Genomic DNA, 17,795 nt, shown 5'->3' with positions numbered 1-17,795 from the left:
TTCTTTTTTGGTTTTGATATACATGTATGTCTTCTAATTTAGCAGGAGAGCTAGCCATGTTACTTTGTAAAAGTACACTTGAAATATCAATAAGAACTGCATTTACATTTTTCTATAATTTTAGAGATGTTGCCTATTTTGCATATCTAACATATTTTGTACCATTGACATTCGATATAAAGCTTGTGTTCATGCCCAGTCTAGTCTGGCATATGGCTTAAATGGCTTTAGTTAAAATGCTACCTTTTAAAATTGAATGTGCTACATGACAGACCCTATATTCTTTAAAGTTTTTCCCATTTGCCAGTGACTTTACCTCACTATTGTTTCACCATCCAATTGAGAATGACACCAGAAAAAGCAGGTGACAGCAACATAATAGCATCTGTAGCAGAAAGTTCATCAAGCAGACACAGGGTGATTTTGTCATTGTTATTTTCCATCGGTAGTCTGTCTTTTCCTGGCACAGGAGAGTCTCAAAACCATAATCAGCCCAAAGTCCTTTCAAATTAAAACAAAGCCTCATTATATTAACAGAAACACCAGAGAACAATGACCCACATTCCTCATCAGAACGTCTAGGATTATTATTTTTAATGGGAACACATTTCTAAGTGAAATATTTTCACTTGCAGGTTTTCATTTAACGAGATTATAAATAAGTGCATTATTTTTACACATCAATATGGAGCAGCTTGATAATGGAATACTTAGTTGGTTAATGCACATAATTTTTATGACTGGTGCTTTATCAGATGGGTCTCACTTATATTCAAATAATATAAGAATTCTCTGTAGCTGATGATACTGATAAAGTCCTCAATTGCACAGTTGCCATTAGATAATTAATATTATTTCTAGAAGTGTAATACATTAGACTTGTATTTCTACTTAGGGGTGAGTAGCTTTACCTTTTACCGATATACTGTACAGAAGAGACTTACAGAACAGAATATATATATATATTATATTTATGTACTGTAGTTAACAAATGATTACATTGACAGAGATCAAAGTTACATAATACATAAGCAATAAACGTATACAGTACTGGATGTTCTTGCAACTTTAAATAATCAAACCCCATCTCCCCTTGGAGATGGAATAAGGAAAGCGACAAGATAACGATAAATTACTACTGCTTCAAAGAAAACTCTGGCCATAATTTGAAAGTGATTGCAATACAACATGTAAGCATTATCCAAAATCATATTTTTTCTAAGCAATTATTTTTTTCCATCTTATACTCACCCAAAATACAATTGCAATTCACATCAAAGGCACCTGCACCGCATAGGGAGAGATTCATTTTAGCTGCAGTTCCTTACTGCTTTAGTTAGTAAGTTCCTTAGTGCCCTAATAGACAGTTAGCCAGTTTTAGAGGAGCAGTGCATCTCCCAACAATGTCATTGCAAGTCTGCCAATTGTGTGCATGTGACTTGATCCAGACTCAAACTTCTGATATTTATATTGCTCATCCTTTGCTCGAAGTGAGCAGCTTTATGTGTGGAGTAACTCAGGAACCCCCTCTTACATTTATGATGGAGTGAATAGAGTACATGAACAAAATATGGGTAGTAAGTGGAATCATTCACATTTCTTGTGCTTCTGCAAGCTCGGAATAAAATACATCAGGTTTTGTCTGGAGCAGAAGCCCAGAATACCAGATAAGGACAATTCATATGTATTCTCCCTCATGTGCTTGGTGTTTTGGTGCAGTTCTGTTACTTCTACTCCAGGATTACCTACTGTATTTAAATATGGTGGGGTTTGTAGCCAGAGCCTGACTTGAATGTGTATCTGAATCACACCTTAATTTACCATATTCTCTGCACTCAGAGCAACAGCTTTGTAAGTTGTCTAGCATGTCAAGTGCCAGACACCAATTGCCACTCTGTTTCTGAGAGAATGGCAGAGCCACTGTGGTGGTGATTCCCAGAGCCATGGGTGAAGTGGACTTGCAGAAGTACAGTACATTTGCAAACATGGTTGGACAAAGAATAATTATTGGGAGGACAGAATATAATGAATTCACCCACGACATCACTATTAGATCCTCTCTCATTCATTCTGTTCTTTTGATATCTAACTTTAGAAGACAGATAAGACCGCTTGACGATGTATTTCAGGTTAAACACAGAGTTCAATAGACATGGATGCTTAGGTATTAGAGAATGCTGCACTGCAAAAGAATAAAAAGCAGGACAAATGAATTGTAAGTGTCATATATTGTAGTAATTTTACCCCCTATTGTGTAGCGTACAGACCTGGAGCCTTGATGTGTAGATACAACTAAAATGTCTACTTGTGTGAGTAGGAGGTACAGCAAAGAAAATGTATCATCAGTATAATTCATCACACAAAGTGATGGATCAGGCCCTTTTCAGAAAAGCAACAAAAAAAGACATCATTAATACAAAAACATCCCACTACTTTGCAGAATATAAGGGCTAACCCCTCTTCTTTTCTCAATGGAACTAAGTTATAAATATTTACAGTACCCTTCAAAAATATTCAGATTCTTGCACAGTTTTCACGTTTTGTTGTTTTTAAAGCTTGAAATAGGAATCGTTTTTGCTACTTTACAGCCTATTCTCCACAAAACAAAAAACAAAAGTAAAGAGGGAAAAAATAAAAACACACAATTGTTTAAGTAACCCTTTCCTGTGGAAAACAATTTTAGTCACATTTAGTCACATTTCTATTATCTTGCTTTTATACAGTATGTGCTATTTGTAAGCAAAATCAATACTTGTGGAGTACCTCACATACTGCATAAAATGCTTTATATCAGTTCAGAAGGGCATTACCATTGACCAGTTTAATGCAGAAGAAGACTTTTTCCAACACCCTTTAAAGGATTTGTTAGATAAGCCTGCTTTCTCACTGCAGATCCCAGTGGATCTTACAATCAATGGAAGAAAGGGGATTTAACATGAAGGAAGTATGTGGGGAGGGACTTCTTAAGGCTGAATGTAGGGGGAATTACTGGAGAGTACACTTAAGATCCTGTCTGCATCATTAAACACAGCCTACCTTTTGATATAAACAGATCAGATTTATATTGATTTATAATTATTTTACCAATGTTAAAATCAGGTTCATCCATTCTATTGTGAAAACGTTTACACTTACCCAATCGGATGGATGTTTGTAAGGAACTAACAGACCATTTTGTCTGTGACTTTCAGGAAAAGTCAGAGGTCATGGACATGTTTTGCTAGAACAGAAAGAACGTGTTCCATAGTAAACATAACTGTAACCTTATCTGCACTTAATAAGGAGTTAATTTCCCATTTGACTATAAAGAAAAGTCAGAAGTCTTATGTGCTCACCAAATCACGTGAATGATCATCTTATTAAGCTGTGAGCTGTATTTTTAACAGTTGATAAAATACTGATTTCTCTGTGATTATTTATGACCATAAAACATTCTACTATATCCACTACTATATACTGTATGGTGCAACATACAGTACACAATTTCTGTATATATTGTAGCACACTGGAAATTCTATTGGTTCCTAGAGAACATGGTTCTTAATTGAACAACTTTGAGAAAACCTGTTTAGTTACACCAAACACCAACTTGCCAAGTGCATATTGGGAAGACAGTTTGAATTATTTTTCAACAAATCCTTTATGGCAGCCATACCACGTGACTAATCAACTTGTCCTGAAGATGTCTAAAGTTTGGACAAGATAACACTTTCACTGTTTTCGAAGGAGAAGAATTGTGAAAATTCATTTGACCAAATCATGTGAGCAATAACTGTAGCTTAATTTTCACATTCACTTTAAAGCTATATGAATTTTGAGAGTACATAAAGTTTCATTAGGTTGGGACACTGTACAATGATGATCTAATGCACTATACAGTATGTAAACTACCAACCTTCAACTTCTTTGGTCTATGGAAGCCATATTTTTTATGAATATCAATGACAGAACAAGTTTACGCATTCTAATATTCAATTTTTTTTTCTCACTAAAACTAAAATGGCCACCGAACCATGTTCCCAAATTGGGAATAATTTGTGGGGGTCTAATGAAAAGTTACAATGATCTAAAGTCATTGCTGCTAAAGCAGGTGGCACCGGACACTGAATTCAAAGGTTCACATACCGTACTTATTCATATGAGGTCACAAGCATTTTTACCCTTGGATAGTTTTCAAATTAATCCAAATATATTTTGTGTCTTTGTGCTATACTTTTAATCTTTTAATTTTTTAAGACTTTCATTAAGATCTAATTGAGTTTTAGTATGAGAAAATAGGATAATACCAACCAGCCTGGTGGATTCACAAACTTTTTCAGTATATCCCGACATTGATTAGCACTTATAGGCTACTGTATGTTTATGTTTAACCCATTGTATTTCACTTCTACGGCTAAGGCATGGGCAAGATTGCTTTTCCTGTTAAGCTTAAAAACAATTATTAGGCTTAGTGAATATTAAAATATTCACAAAAGTAGAAGACTGGACAAAAAACACTTTCTTTAAACTCTTATCCCACATATATTTTGAGAAACAATTGCCTGATTCAACTCCTATCTCCAAGGCAACCACTACATCCTCTAAAGGCAAAATCAAGATCATTAACTGCACATTAGGTTTGTTTGGGGGAAAAGAAGCAGAGGCAGTAGAGGAAGTCTTTACTAGTCGATTGACACCTTTTGGGACAATGTCATTCAAGTACTGTATGTCATGGATGTAAGTTCCTATTTGTCTAAGAAATTGCATGTGCAAACAATGAATACCATACTCATTTCACTTACCACCAGTACCACCATCACCACTAGAAGTTCCAAACTGTTCATGTTACCATTTAGTCTAATAAAAGATTAAAACCTTTAGCAATGCAAACTGTACTTTAGCAAATTAGAGAACAGATTGTAAACCCATGTAAAAAAAATCACTGAAGGTGTCTTGTTGGAATTAATTTACGAATTGGTTGAAACTGCTTTTGAACTAAGTCCTCGCCTGTTAGATGTGCATAAAATACTAGAATAAAACAAATCCATTATTTTATAGGATACAGAGTACATAACCCGAAGGAGGCTCCTACACAATTTACCTTTTAAAAAAGATTTGTTAGTCACTGTATTTACTTTCACGAAAATTCAACAGACTGGTGTTCATAAAATGTGATCATTCAAATTAATAATTGTCTCCTTTATGCAGAATTTCACAGAGAGAATTAAAAGATTACAAAGGCACATCAGTCAACACGGCTAAAAGTGACTGGAGGCGGTTGTAGGTTTAGAATTATAACTATTACATGTATAAAAAATAGCTAATTAATCAAAAGTTATCATATTAAATGGATAAGTTCCCCACCCTCTTGGGCAGAAAGAGAACCCAATTAACAAGTATCAAAGTCTGCTTTAACAAAACAATCTACTTCAAAAGGAAACATATTTTGTAAAGGTACTTTTTAATAACATTGTGCAAAGTAACAGTATGCAAAAATAAGTGCAGATTAAGAATATACATCATAGAGCTTATCCATCTCTAAAACAAAGATTCATTTCTACTTAAAGTACAGTACATATTATAAGTAATTCTGCTGTGTGTGAGCTACTGAATGACTCAGTTAAAAGATAACCATGTATAATATACATTGCTTTCAAACCACCATTTAATGGTTTAGATGTATTCAGGTTTATACATCTCATAAGATACCTCATAAATATACTGTAGGTTTCTGTACTTTCATTAGTCTAAAAACTATGCTAACACCACCTTACCTACAGACTACAAATTAATGAATAACCATAGACTGTATCTGTAACCATGTACTGAATCTAGACAAATGTGATCAGCTGAGTGTTGACAAACTTTTGGATATAAAAAGCTTTCAATGTACATTCATACAGAATTAAAAGAAGATTCATACAGGCAATAAGAAATTCCTCTTTTGTAGTGATTTTAACGGACAGAAAAGTTTTTGTTTTGCACAGAACTAAAGACAATACTCTGCTCTGCTGTAAGCTGCTTGGAGTTTCAGTCTTGCTGTTAATAAAGTCTAAGTGCCATTCACTTGGCCTTCTGTTGTAAAAAAAAGCTTTGAGTTCTATTCCTGCTTAAATCCTTCATTAATTTTATCTAAAATGGGAAACCATTCTGATGGGGGAAAAAAGCTGTAAGCTGCTTTATCCAATTTGTTCCAATATTTAAAATAAACCTATCGGCATTATCATTTTTGCCAACCTATTTTCTCGTTCTTGGCAAGAAAGTTTTAAATGTTGTTAAAATCCTCCTATAGGATGTACCTCTTGGCTGCTGGTGCTTAAAATTGCAATGCATTTGCTATATACGTCTTTGAAATAGTTTAGATTTATAGGATCAGAAGCCAACCATATAATTTGAGAAAAAACGGTTATAATTACTTGCATTTGTAAAGCACTTTTTAACTTTATTCTAATGCGCTTCACATATAGAAAAGGCTCACTTCATTCAACACCAACGCACTTGGAGTGATAAGGAATTACCTCACCAATTGAATTAAAGTAAAAATGAATTGAGGCCAGATTGTCCAAACTCAGAGTTTAGCCAGGATACCAGATTTAATGATAAAGAAATCAGGCCTCAGTTCATCGCAGCCAAAGGATGACAACTCTTACAGCACAGTGTACCCAGTCATTTTAATGAGACATTAGTTTGGAAATCCTGGTCTTGAGAGATGAGTACCCCCTACTGGTCCACCAAGACCACATACAATAGCATTCTGATTTCCTGTTCCCTGGACTGTCTTGACATAATCAAGTCAGCTTCCGAGACGTAAAAAAACCCAAAAAGGTTACAAAGTGTTACTGCTACAAAGAATTGAAGAGGGCTACAAAGTATCTTACTATAGCTTAAACTGACAAAAGCCAACTGGCCAAAAGTTAACATATAATCTTTATGAATACTTCTTTAGCAGTCCTCTGCACTTAAATATCAGTTCTCGAACCAAAAACTTAAAATATTTTTTTATTTCTTTTGCTGTCCAGTTATCAGTCTGCTTCCATTAACAACACTGGATACACACCTTGTTTTGGAAGTGAATTACCGGTGTGTTAGCAATTATTATAGCGCATACTAAAATTAAATGACAAATCTTTTTTTAGTCATTACATTCATCTCATACACATGAAAAAAAAATAACTTAAAAAGTCAGACAAAAATATTTACAGGAATATTACAGATTTTGTATGTAATGTGAAAACATTCTTCCAGCTGCCTCAAAATCAAAATTTAATGACTCCTTAAGTATATTTCAATTCTATATATCAGTTTTTACTAATTGTATGTAACAAGCTAACATACCAATGGTTGTTAAAATAAGTCGGGAACACCACAAAAACTGACGATGAATTCACTTATCAGTGACATCTGTGGGATGCAAAGCTTTAGGTAAAATTAGAAACAAGATAAGTGTGTTGCGAAAATTCCAATGCTTTCCTTATTATTGGTGTTAATTGCATATTTATTTGAACATTATCACACCCTGAAGTCCCTCTAACTCTGCAAACTGCACTTCAGTTGTAGTTTTTCTAAGTCTTTTATGTAATAATAAAACAGGCAAATTAATTAAAGAGTCTCACGACAGTTTTAGAAACAAAACAATCTGTTTACCAATCCATGTTAGCTGTCTGCCTCATTAAGCTTAAAGAGCCAAATGTGCTGTAAAAATCACACATGGAAATGTATACATTGTTTTTATTTAACTTTTATGGAAATAGTTCATAGTTACTTAAAAATAGCTTTTATATGGTATAATATTTTATGTTTTTATTTACCATAAATGTATTATTGAGCTGACATTTTAAATTTTCTATTCTTAACTACGAAAGAAACATTCTGTTTTATCCTGGGCTGACACCACTTCAACAACACTTGGGTTTGCACATCTGAGATTGTGAATACAGTGTAAATATTCCTACAACTTCGCTTCCATTTCATTGTGAAGAAAAGTACATTTGACATGAAAGTCCTCAAATATTGCTGTATTATTAGGTATTACTGTATATTTAAGTCAATAGAAAACACTTTGCCTGTTGAAAAACAAAATGTGTACAAAATACACTGCTACAGTAACTTAAAAAAAATCAATATTTAAGTACTTATAATTTGTTACTTCAAAGATCTATTTTTCTATTTTTCTTTTTGGTTGCTTAATCATTACAGATATTAATAGAAAGTACTTTGGAAAACCACAAAAATAAGCATCTGTGTATTTAATGATTTATTTATTTTACAAGGCATATAAGTCCCTACTCAACCAGTTTTACATTTCCATGCATAACAGTTCCACCCTTTCTCTATCCCTATATTTTTTTAACTTAAGAGGAGTGATTACCTCAATAGCTCAGCTGTGTTATTGAGACATTTCAGCATGAAATTTGTTTTTCCTCACTGAACTTTAAGCAGAATTTCAAGTGCCAAGTCTCAAAAGCCAAGAGGGGCTATTAAGAGATAATTACTAATTATGCTAATTTGCAAAGTTGTGCTATTTCTTTCCTTGGTCATTTTATCTGCAGTTCTCCAGAGAGAACAGTCACCATTCAATGTTAATAACCTTTTTTCCCCTGCTAAATGTTCGGTGGAGGACGGAGTGTCCTAAACCAGGGAATATTTTACAGTTAATCAGGATGTGACTGTGAATTAGACAGTGCCTTTCACAAACTGCAGTGCTTGCTGATGGTAATGACCTTCATTAACCTTAGACATACAGTACAGAACCAGGTATTTGTTGTATACTAAGCAGCTATCCAGAAACACCTTTCCAATTTTTTTTGTCTCGTTCTGTTGTTCCACGTGATCGAATGCGATACATGAAACCAACACTACTTTTAAGAACATGTGTTAGAACAACACTTTTAAATAAAACATCACAATAAATCATCAGGCTCTGTTCTTATGATTTCTTTATGTGTCTTCAGAAGGCATTAGTCTCTTCAAATCTATTATATTATTCATACATTAATATTTTAAAATCTCTTGCCCAAAAAATATATCTCAATGTTAATAAAAGGCTTTAAATCCATCAAGAATATCATTGGAGTTCATTTTATTAAAATACAATTTCTTTTATTAAATGGATGTAATAAAACTTAAATCCTCACCAAATTTCTAAACAATATTTTGTGTAGCCCTCAAAAATGCAAAATGAACAGGCTAGAAAGAAAAGAAGAAAAGCAAATTTAAGCCCTTTTTTCTGTGCAGTGTCACTCTGATTTCAATTATGTTGAGTTTTTAAAGTGTGAGAAAGTCAGATGTACAGTGCTTGGAAAGACAGGGAGTGCACTGTTTTGAGACTTTTTTACATTAGTATCATAGACCATAATTTTGAGAGGTTTGGGGTTAGCTCCATTCCAATTTATTCCTGTGACCTATATGGTAAAAGCTTTGAACGTTTATTTAAAATGTTTATTTATTCATGACTATATAAACAGAATAAGCCTGGTGTATTAAGACTGCATGCTTCACTTCAGCAAAAGGGCAGCATGCTTCACTCCAGTAAAAAGGGCAGGTAAACATTTTAAAATGAAGTAGAATATTAATTACTGACAGTGTCACAGTGTGATCTCCACCACATAGCGACACATTCAGTCTGAAATTCCAGTGTTAAATTACTTTCACAGACAGAAAAAAAACAGTTAACCCTTAAAGCTCTAATTTTATGACTTTATCAATATTTTCGTGAAAAAAAGAAGAGGTGTGATGAAAAACAGCTTTTTATGACAGTACCACCCAGCCTTAACCTCAACCTGAAGCTGCGAGTCTTGCTTCTTTTCTCTAGGTAACTTTCAGAAAATCAAATTTGTTATTATTACACTAAGGGAGTACCTCTAATTCTCACCAATGCTACTTATGCAGCAGTAGCACACTGTAATATTTTGTTTCTAGTAGGCACATCAGATTTACTAATAGTTTTTTGATCAGACTGTTGTGTAACTGACTGAAAATATGTTGACCTGGATCTTTGGATCTGACAGTGTTGGGAAGCTCGTCACTATGGGAGTGCGTAAACAGTAATTGCTACATAAATTATGTGACACTTCGAGACAGCTTCTGACTTCCTGCCAGCTCTTTGATGTGCCGTTGTGTTAACATTAAAAGGAGAAATAATGCACACCAAAAAGAGTAGTTCTGTTAATGGTATGTGCTTTTTTCTTCTCTGCCTTTCATAGTCTTTTAGGTACACTTTTTTTTTACCCCCACCATAAAAATATGCATGAATATGATGGAATATCTTTAACAGCAGTCTGACATAAATAACCTTATATTAGATAATTGTGCAATCATTATTTTATAGAAATGAACAGTGCCTGGAGAGTATTGGTTAAATGCCACCAAACCCCATTAAGATACATCTATGTAACATAATGTATATTTTTACTGCACATACTGTAGTACTTAAAATAGTTAAATAAATAATTATTTAATGTCCCAAAGTAAGATAAGGCTGTTGTTTATGTACTGTACATCAAATTATGTTTTTTGCAAACGCACACACACATTTCTGCAAGTCACAACAAAATACCAAACATCACAAGTGGAAGCATGTCTTCTTTTTCACAGCTAGGTAAATAATTTGTCCTTTGCTGAAGTGACTACCAAAGCCCTGAAATTATTTATAGTGTCCAAAGGGACTGTAAAGTAAATCACTGTGGTGTGATTAATTAAAAAGCCAAGAAACAAAATACACACTACAATTTAGAAATGGATAACTATAACAAAATATAGAGCAATGACATAGTAAACAAAACAAAAACATTTTAAGCATTTTTATTAAACCTCATTACATTATAAACAAAGCAATTATAAATTATGAGAATTAAAAAAATGTGTATACTAACCTGTACATAGAGTACATATTTAAATATAACACACATAAGCATATTGACATGTGTGTATGAAACACACGTTAATGAATTAACAATCTTAAATGTAAACAAACATATTTTAAATGGAAGTACAAGAATATTAGTGTTTTAGAATTAATTAAAAATGTGAAATTAAAGTACAGCTACTTCTAATTTGTTTTAAAAATGACATTTTTTATACACAAAGCCAAGCCAATCCAATTTCATTTTAGATATTAAAAAGGCTGATCTGTTTTTTATCTAATCCTCATTGTTTTCCACATACACTGAACTGCTAGTCTCAGTATGTTATCCAAAAAAGCACAATACCCCATAAAATCTAATGAAATCAACAGAAAAATCTGCTTACATCCTTTGAATATTTTTAATACAAGACCCATCATAGAATAATCTGCAGCATTTGCTAAGGATTAGTCTGTCAAATCCCATGTCTCTGTAATCCTAAAACACTGACCTTTAGCCAAGAGGACTATAAAAATAATTGTCTAGGCTTTCAAGATGATGAATATGCATTCAAATAACATAAAAAGAATTACTGATTTCGTTTCCATTATTTTGGAAATTGGTAAAACAATTTGTTGATTGAAATTCTTTAAATTAAATTTTGCATACTTTAACTAATGCCACAGAAGAAAAAAAGCCATAGCACATTTCTAATGAACAATAAATAGATTTTTTAAACAGAGAAGACATGCAAAAAAATGTACTTCCACACATACAGTACAGTATCAACTGATAACGGAAAGTAGAGACTACAGAGAATTCAAAATTGCAAATTGCATCGTACCATAAGTACATTGGTTGATAAATTTTGCTGAATTTCATTGCTGTAATTGGCACTATACTCCAACACAAATTCCACTGAACATTACTTGTACCGTACATGTTTGAGAAATATAATTCAGAAAAGAAGTTATTTAATACTAATTCATGAATGAGAAACCATGTAATGGATGTCTGCTATGGGAATTACAATTAAAAAGATAAAATGTTAAATGCTTTGTATTTGTAGTTGGATTATCCCACCCAAGGAAAAACATCATCTCCTTGTACAGCAATTCAAACAAAGTACTGTATATGCAGGTTATTACAGCAGACTTGAAAACCTTAGTAGTATCCTGTCAAACAATTATGAGACTTTAATAATTAGTTTTAAATGTGATGAAATTCACGTATGCATAAAACCTTTTCTTTTAACTTATTTAAATGCCTTTCAGAATAAAAAATAGAACTTTTCCTGAATGGCTTAAGCGTATGTTGTATACAATTCATTTCCTTTGTTTCTTTCAGCTTCACAATGAAATCAGTAGGTAAAAGTTGAGATACCAATCAGTTTTATAAAGAACTTCCTTTTGTTACCATTTTCTCTTGTCATCAATTGGAATCAAACTGAATCAGCAATATTGATAAAGAGAATATTTAAATATGCAATTTGACAGCTTGAAGCACATCTCTCGCAAGTGTACGGTCGTTTCTGATTTTCATATGCAATGCCTAATGTTGTGTAACCAATTTTATTATTTCCATTATGTAAATATATTTTCTTCCACGCTATATTTTATTTATTGTCCTTCTTTTCTAAATTACTTGGTTATTAATATTGCTGCACTGTGAGCTGAAGTAAAAAAAATGCCTCAGTGGTCCATTCAATACATTTTGAAGCTTGTACATAATTTTGAAGAAAGCTATACTTGAAACAGAATTCATTAGAAAAGTTTAACTAGGTTAATGGATTCTTTCTTATTTATTTTGGATGAAGCTGAAAGCTTTTAGGCTCTAACAAAAACAAATGATAAACTTTCACAATATAGGAAGACCTTTAATTTAAAATAGAGAAGAAGTCAATGCTACATTTCGTTTCGGAAAAGTTGCAAATGGGCTTTTCCATAGTCATCGTCCTAAGAGGAACAAATCACCGGAAGTAGAGCAATAGTCTTATATTTTTGATTCTGTGAATAAATATAATGACAGAGACAAAGTCCTGTTATTGTACTCAGAAATACATAAATAATTGGCATGTCTGGCACATTAACACTTACTCAGCATGTAACATACAGTCTAAAATAAGTTATACCTATTAAATGACTGTGGAAAGGAATAGCTCATTAGTATATTACATTTTTTCACATATTTTGCACACAATCAGTTCATTAGGAAAAAAACAATACATCAATAGGCTCATTTCTATGCTTATTATAGCTATTCAATGTAATTCCTTTCTCTTTGCCCCGTGGCCAGTAGACAGTCACATCTGCTATTAACTACTCTGTAACATTTCCGAAATAAGCTCATGAATCTAATTCTAATATTTCTTTATTCAGAATTCTGGCCCAGCTATCACAGCTAATGGCCTTGATGCAATTTAAAATGGCAGTTATTACACGGATCACAAGAAATCAGAATCTACCATGAAGAACAAAAAAAAAAGGAAAAGGAAGACGTAAGTACAGAGGAAGGAGAAGAGGATGAGGAAGATAAGGAAGCTGCCTGCTATTTAAAAAGGTATGATCAATTTAATTTTATCAGCATCCAGTCTTCTTCCTGTAGCTGTCAGAGAGTACGATAAGCTGAACAGGTCTTAACGTACGACACAAACTTGTCATGGAGAAGGAGCTGTGTCCCTGAACCCAGCCGAGATGAAACACGCTCATTTATTATTTTGGCACTGCAGGAAGATGAAGAGGCAGAATGGCTCCCTACCTTCAGCTCCTGTGCAATTTTTCTATTCCATTAATTTTTCATGAAATTTCATTTCTCAATAATCCTTCTCCACTCACCCACCTGGGGTACATTTCTTTTGTTCCGCTTTACTCTTTCGCTGCTCCCCATTGCACCTTAGCTTGTGCCCTCAGTTCGCTCAAGTAAAGACCTGGACTAACAGTGGCAAAATGGCTCTTCGTCTTAAACATGGCTACAAGCTTCCATCCAAATTCTCTCTGTTCATGAATGCACCCCATTATATCTCTCTGCAACCTTTACTGAAGAAAACAGAACATAAGGAACGAACATTAAATCAATATGGAAAAAATGTTCAAGACGTCCATAGATATACTGAAATTTGTGTTCCAGATTTAGGATTTTGTCAAAGAACTAAAGTGTAAAAGAAAAAAAAATAGTAATTTTGACTGACAGTGACTTCTAACTGGCAAGCACCTCCACAGGTATGTACAGTACAGCAACCTTCTTGATTTGAAATAAATATTGAGGAGTGATGAAAGTCTTTTGAAAGTTTAATTATTACTTTTGGTTTGAAAGTTTTACATTATCATCTACACCAGCCTCCCTGTTCTGCTGTCTTTAAAATGTATAACATTCATTTTATTTTTCCTCAAAATACAGATAACGTATATAAAGCACAACAAAAGGTTACTCCTTTTGGAAGTTCTGAGGAGCATATTTGCTGCACAATTTTACAAAATATGATATTCTTTTAACTCATTTTCTGTAGTATGAATATTCTGTAAATGTATTCTTTATTTATTTGAATGCATATACAGTACAAAGTCCTGACAAGGGGCAGAGCAGTTGTGTGGATTCAGTCCTCAGTTTTTCAACAGACTCTGGCTATCCACAACCCTTTATGGGGTATGCGGAATTCTGATAATGGATGGAATTGAGCTTCTCACAAGACACAAGCTATTTTTTCCACCTCTTGCGCATAACAAAGTACTGTAGAAAAACTGTTTCTTTTTTGTGTGTATTGTGTATTAACTGCAAAACAAAAATGAAAGCCAGTAAGAGGTTAAACACATATAATGGTCCTTAAGTTCTGAATGAAAAAGACATTTTTGTATAAGTGGAAGAGTGCAGGGAATACATTTTTATTAATACAACCCCCACATAAACTCAAGAAATGCATTCTAGCCATTTATTTGTAGATGGGTTATTACTATTGGCACATTAAATCGCTTCAAAAGTTTTCAATCTGTATATGAAAACAAAATCAACTCCACAGAATTAACATTGAGATTTCAATATTCTAGAAACTTCTAAACACAAAATACATTTTCAATCTGTTCCATGATGTAAAATGAAAATATACATATGAATCTTTTAAATGGTTTATGTTTTAGGGTTAAAATACAAATTGCTCAGTACTACATAGAAATCCATTTTGTGTGACAAAATGAAAAGCCTGTCTCCAACTTTGGCTCATTCCTCACAATATGTATTTTTGCATTTAATGACGTACATAAATTAAATGCTAATATGTCAAATGTTGTACCTTTCCAGTAAGATTAACTGGATTTATATTGACACATCAGGATTAATTTCATTCTTTCAAAGTAAAAACAATGTAACCTCTTATCCTCATGTACACAGACATATTGTAGTCATAAATGTTATTTCATGACGTATTTTCTGAATTCAAAAAGCTTTTTTTTTTAAAAAAGGGATTTACAGCTAATCCCACCTTTTCATTAACTTGGAACCTAAAGAACATTAAGAGGTCCCTGTTTTGATTAAAGCTCTAACCTATAAACTATTATTAAAACAGGCAGTCATTATATGTCCTTGCACAACGAGTGTTCCCAAGAGAAGCCAAAGGACGTACTGTAGACGAACAATTAGCCCTTTTACAATCTTGCTCTGATATCTTGGCAATATTAGTTATGCTAATAGATTTCACCTAAAAACGACAACATGAAACAAAAGGCGAAAAGCCCACATTCCTTTGAAAGTGCTAGGCAGTTGGAAGCTGATGATAAATGTACTAGTTTGGACAGTCTCAGACTGGCAAATGTTCAAATGTAACTGGCACCAAAACAAATTCGACTTAATTTCGTTTTCCAAACACGGCCTTTGAAGTAAGAAAAGGGGTATTTTTAAAAATAATTTTTAACATCAACAGGACGAAACGAACCTTGCTCGGATAGATACACGACAGTGAAATATGATATAAGTTGATATACTGTACTGTAAACACCGAATGTTCCTAATATTTTTAGCAACTTAACCCTAACTTAAACCTAAGTGTAAGAAATTCATTTACTGCAGTTTTTGACAATTCTCGTTTATTAATAGATTTAGGAGCTTACTTTACAAAGTATATTTATGTGAGAAGCATATTACAACAACTTTCACACAAGTAGTCTTAACGAGTATCTTAACAGTCCATTTTTAATCCAAACGTTCTTTTACTGATTAAGCATGACAAAATGCAATTCACAAACGCACTGAATAAAAAAAAACTAAAGTAATTTATGCAAGGACATAACTAATACATTGGCAAGCGAAAGTGAGCTCAGGCGGCATTTACAAACCTGAATAAAGGATGTTACGCAGTGGCAGGTGAATGTCATTTGCCTGTCGCTGAATCTCACTCAGCAAGTCACGCTTGACCTCAGTTAGCGATAAGGATACCGAAAAAGACGCGCTATTTATATAAAAGTTTACCTTTTCTCTTCGACCTCCTCCTCCTTCTTCTTTTGAACTTGCATTTGAGTTGGCTGTTAGGAGTTCCCGAAGCGCGGGTGCTGTTTCCAAGAACTGATGCCATCGATGTAGCTCTGGGACAACGTTAAATATAACCTTTGTTTTCGTTTATGATGTGTCCTAGGTTGCCGTGCTCACTTTCTAACCTAACACCGTTGACGCGGCAGCTTATTTTCTCTCTTTATTCCTTCAGGAACTCTTTATTGGTTACCCTTGCTGTTGAAGCACTGTCTGCACAATAATTTATTAAACTCATGCGAGCCTCTAGGAGAGGCTGTATCAGCATCACAGTGAGATAGCTTTCAGTAGAGCCGCCTTTTTCACGCAGGGCTGTAAATGCTCTGCTTCTAGTTTCTGCACCTCTGCTATTTTTTTTTTTGGCACCAGCCACTTTGAATCCAATCATGCAGGAAGCCTATCTATTTGCTGCCGCAAATTCTAATTAGACCCAATCATGACTGTCTCCAGGCTCTGACATCACCACATCTACCACCAACCCCAAACCCCCCTCCCCTGTAGCTTGCAAACTCAGCTCCCATTTGGGCTGAGTGATGTCTAGGTCCTCACACAAAAGAAGCCAGAAGTACATTATTGGTATTGAAACCATATAAATGTTTTTATATTTAACATATAAATCAAGATTTTTTTACATACAATACACATATACAGTGATTAGATATGACAAACCCGTGTTTTCGGAAAGTAATTGAACTTCACTCTTTATGTCAGGATGTCACTGAATTGGGAACTTTAAGCAGACTTGCATATATCTGTACTATTGTTTCTATATAAAGGCAGTGAACTACAGCTGGTGTGTCCTACTATGCAGTAGTCTTTGTGAAACAAATACTAGGAGTCTGTATTGGTCTTTTAAATGGCAGTTCCAGACCTGGGATTTGTTATAGCAGTCCTATTAAGAAAATTAACAGGTCAATTATGTAACAAATTGTTCGTTTGGACCGTAAGATAAGATCCACCTGTATGCATTCTAGAGTTTACCACCACTGAACAAGATAAATCTGATGCCGCACCTGATAAAGTCATTTTAGAGTATTTGTTCATTGATTTATGTTGTTGCTAAACAGATTCCCTTTCCTTGACATTACGTAGCTTAATACCCACGGAATGTCAAAACAGAATGGCCTGTGCACCTGTATAAAATACAGTTTTGAACAGCACGTTAATAAAGATAATGTACAGTATCCTATTACATGTATTAGTACTATATTATTTGCGTGAAAGAACCTAGATGTAACCAGACTTTTTCTGTAAAGGATTTTACATATTTTCAAAGATGATAGAAATATAGATTAATACCCAAATGTACAGTGTAACTGGCATTTATACATGTTTAACAATGGCCTGGACAAAATCAGAACTTCCACTATAATGCCAATCGCAATTTCTAAAATGATACTGTACCAGCTTTGCATCGATAAATACGAAACTAACATTAAAAAAGAAAACCGCGCTGAAATTTAC

At 33.7% G+C, this 17,795-nt stretch overlaps 1 protein-coding gene across 1 annotated transcript in view; it reads right to left on the bottom strand.

Moving 5' to 3' along the window:
• adarb2 (adenosine deaminase RNA specific B2 (inactive)) overlaps positions 1-16,684 on the bottom strand; it is a 217,291-nt gene extending 200,607 nt beyond the window's left edge. Inside the window, exon 1 of the mRNA XM_088643780.1 lies at positions 16,275-16,684. Within this exon, the coding sequence (XP_088499906.1) occupies positions 16,275-16,377 (103 nt within the window). The 5' untranslated portion in view covers positions 16,378-16,684. The remainder of the gene's footprint in view (positions 1-16,274) is intronic.
• Positions 16,685-17,795: the final 1,111 nt, after the last annotated feature.

The sequence above is a fragment of the Lepisosteus platostomus genome, chromosome 8 (genome assembly GCF_059453375.1).
Source record: "Lepisosteus platostomus isolate fLepPlt1 chromosome 8, fLepPlt1.hap1, whole genome shotgun sequence".
Classification (NCBI taxonomy): domain Eukaryota; kingdom Metazoa; phylum Chordata; class Actinopteri; order Semionotiformes; family Lepisosteidae; genus Lepisosteus; species Lepisosteus platostomus.
Note: the sequence above shows the minus strand (reverse complement) of the source record. Positions and strands in the feature narration are given on the sequence as shown.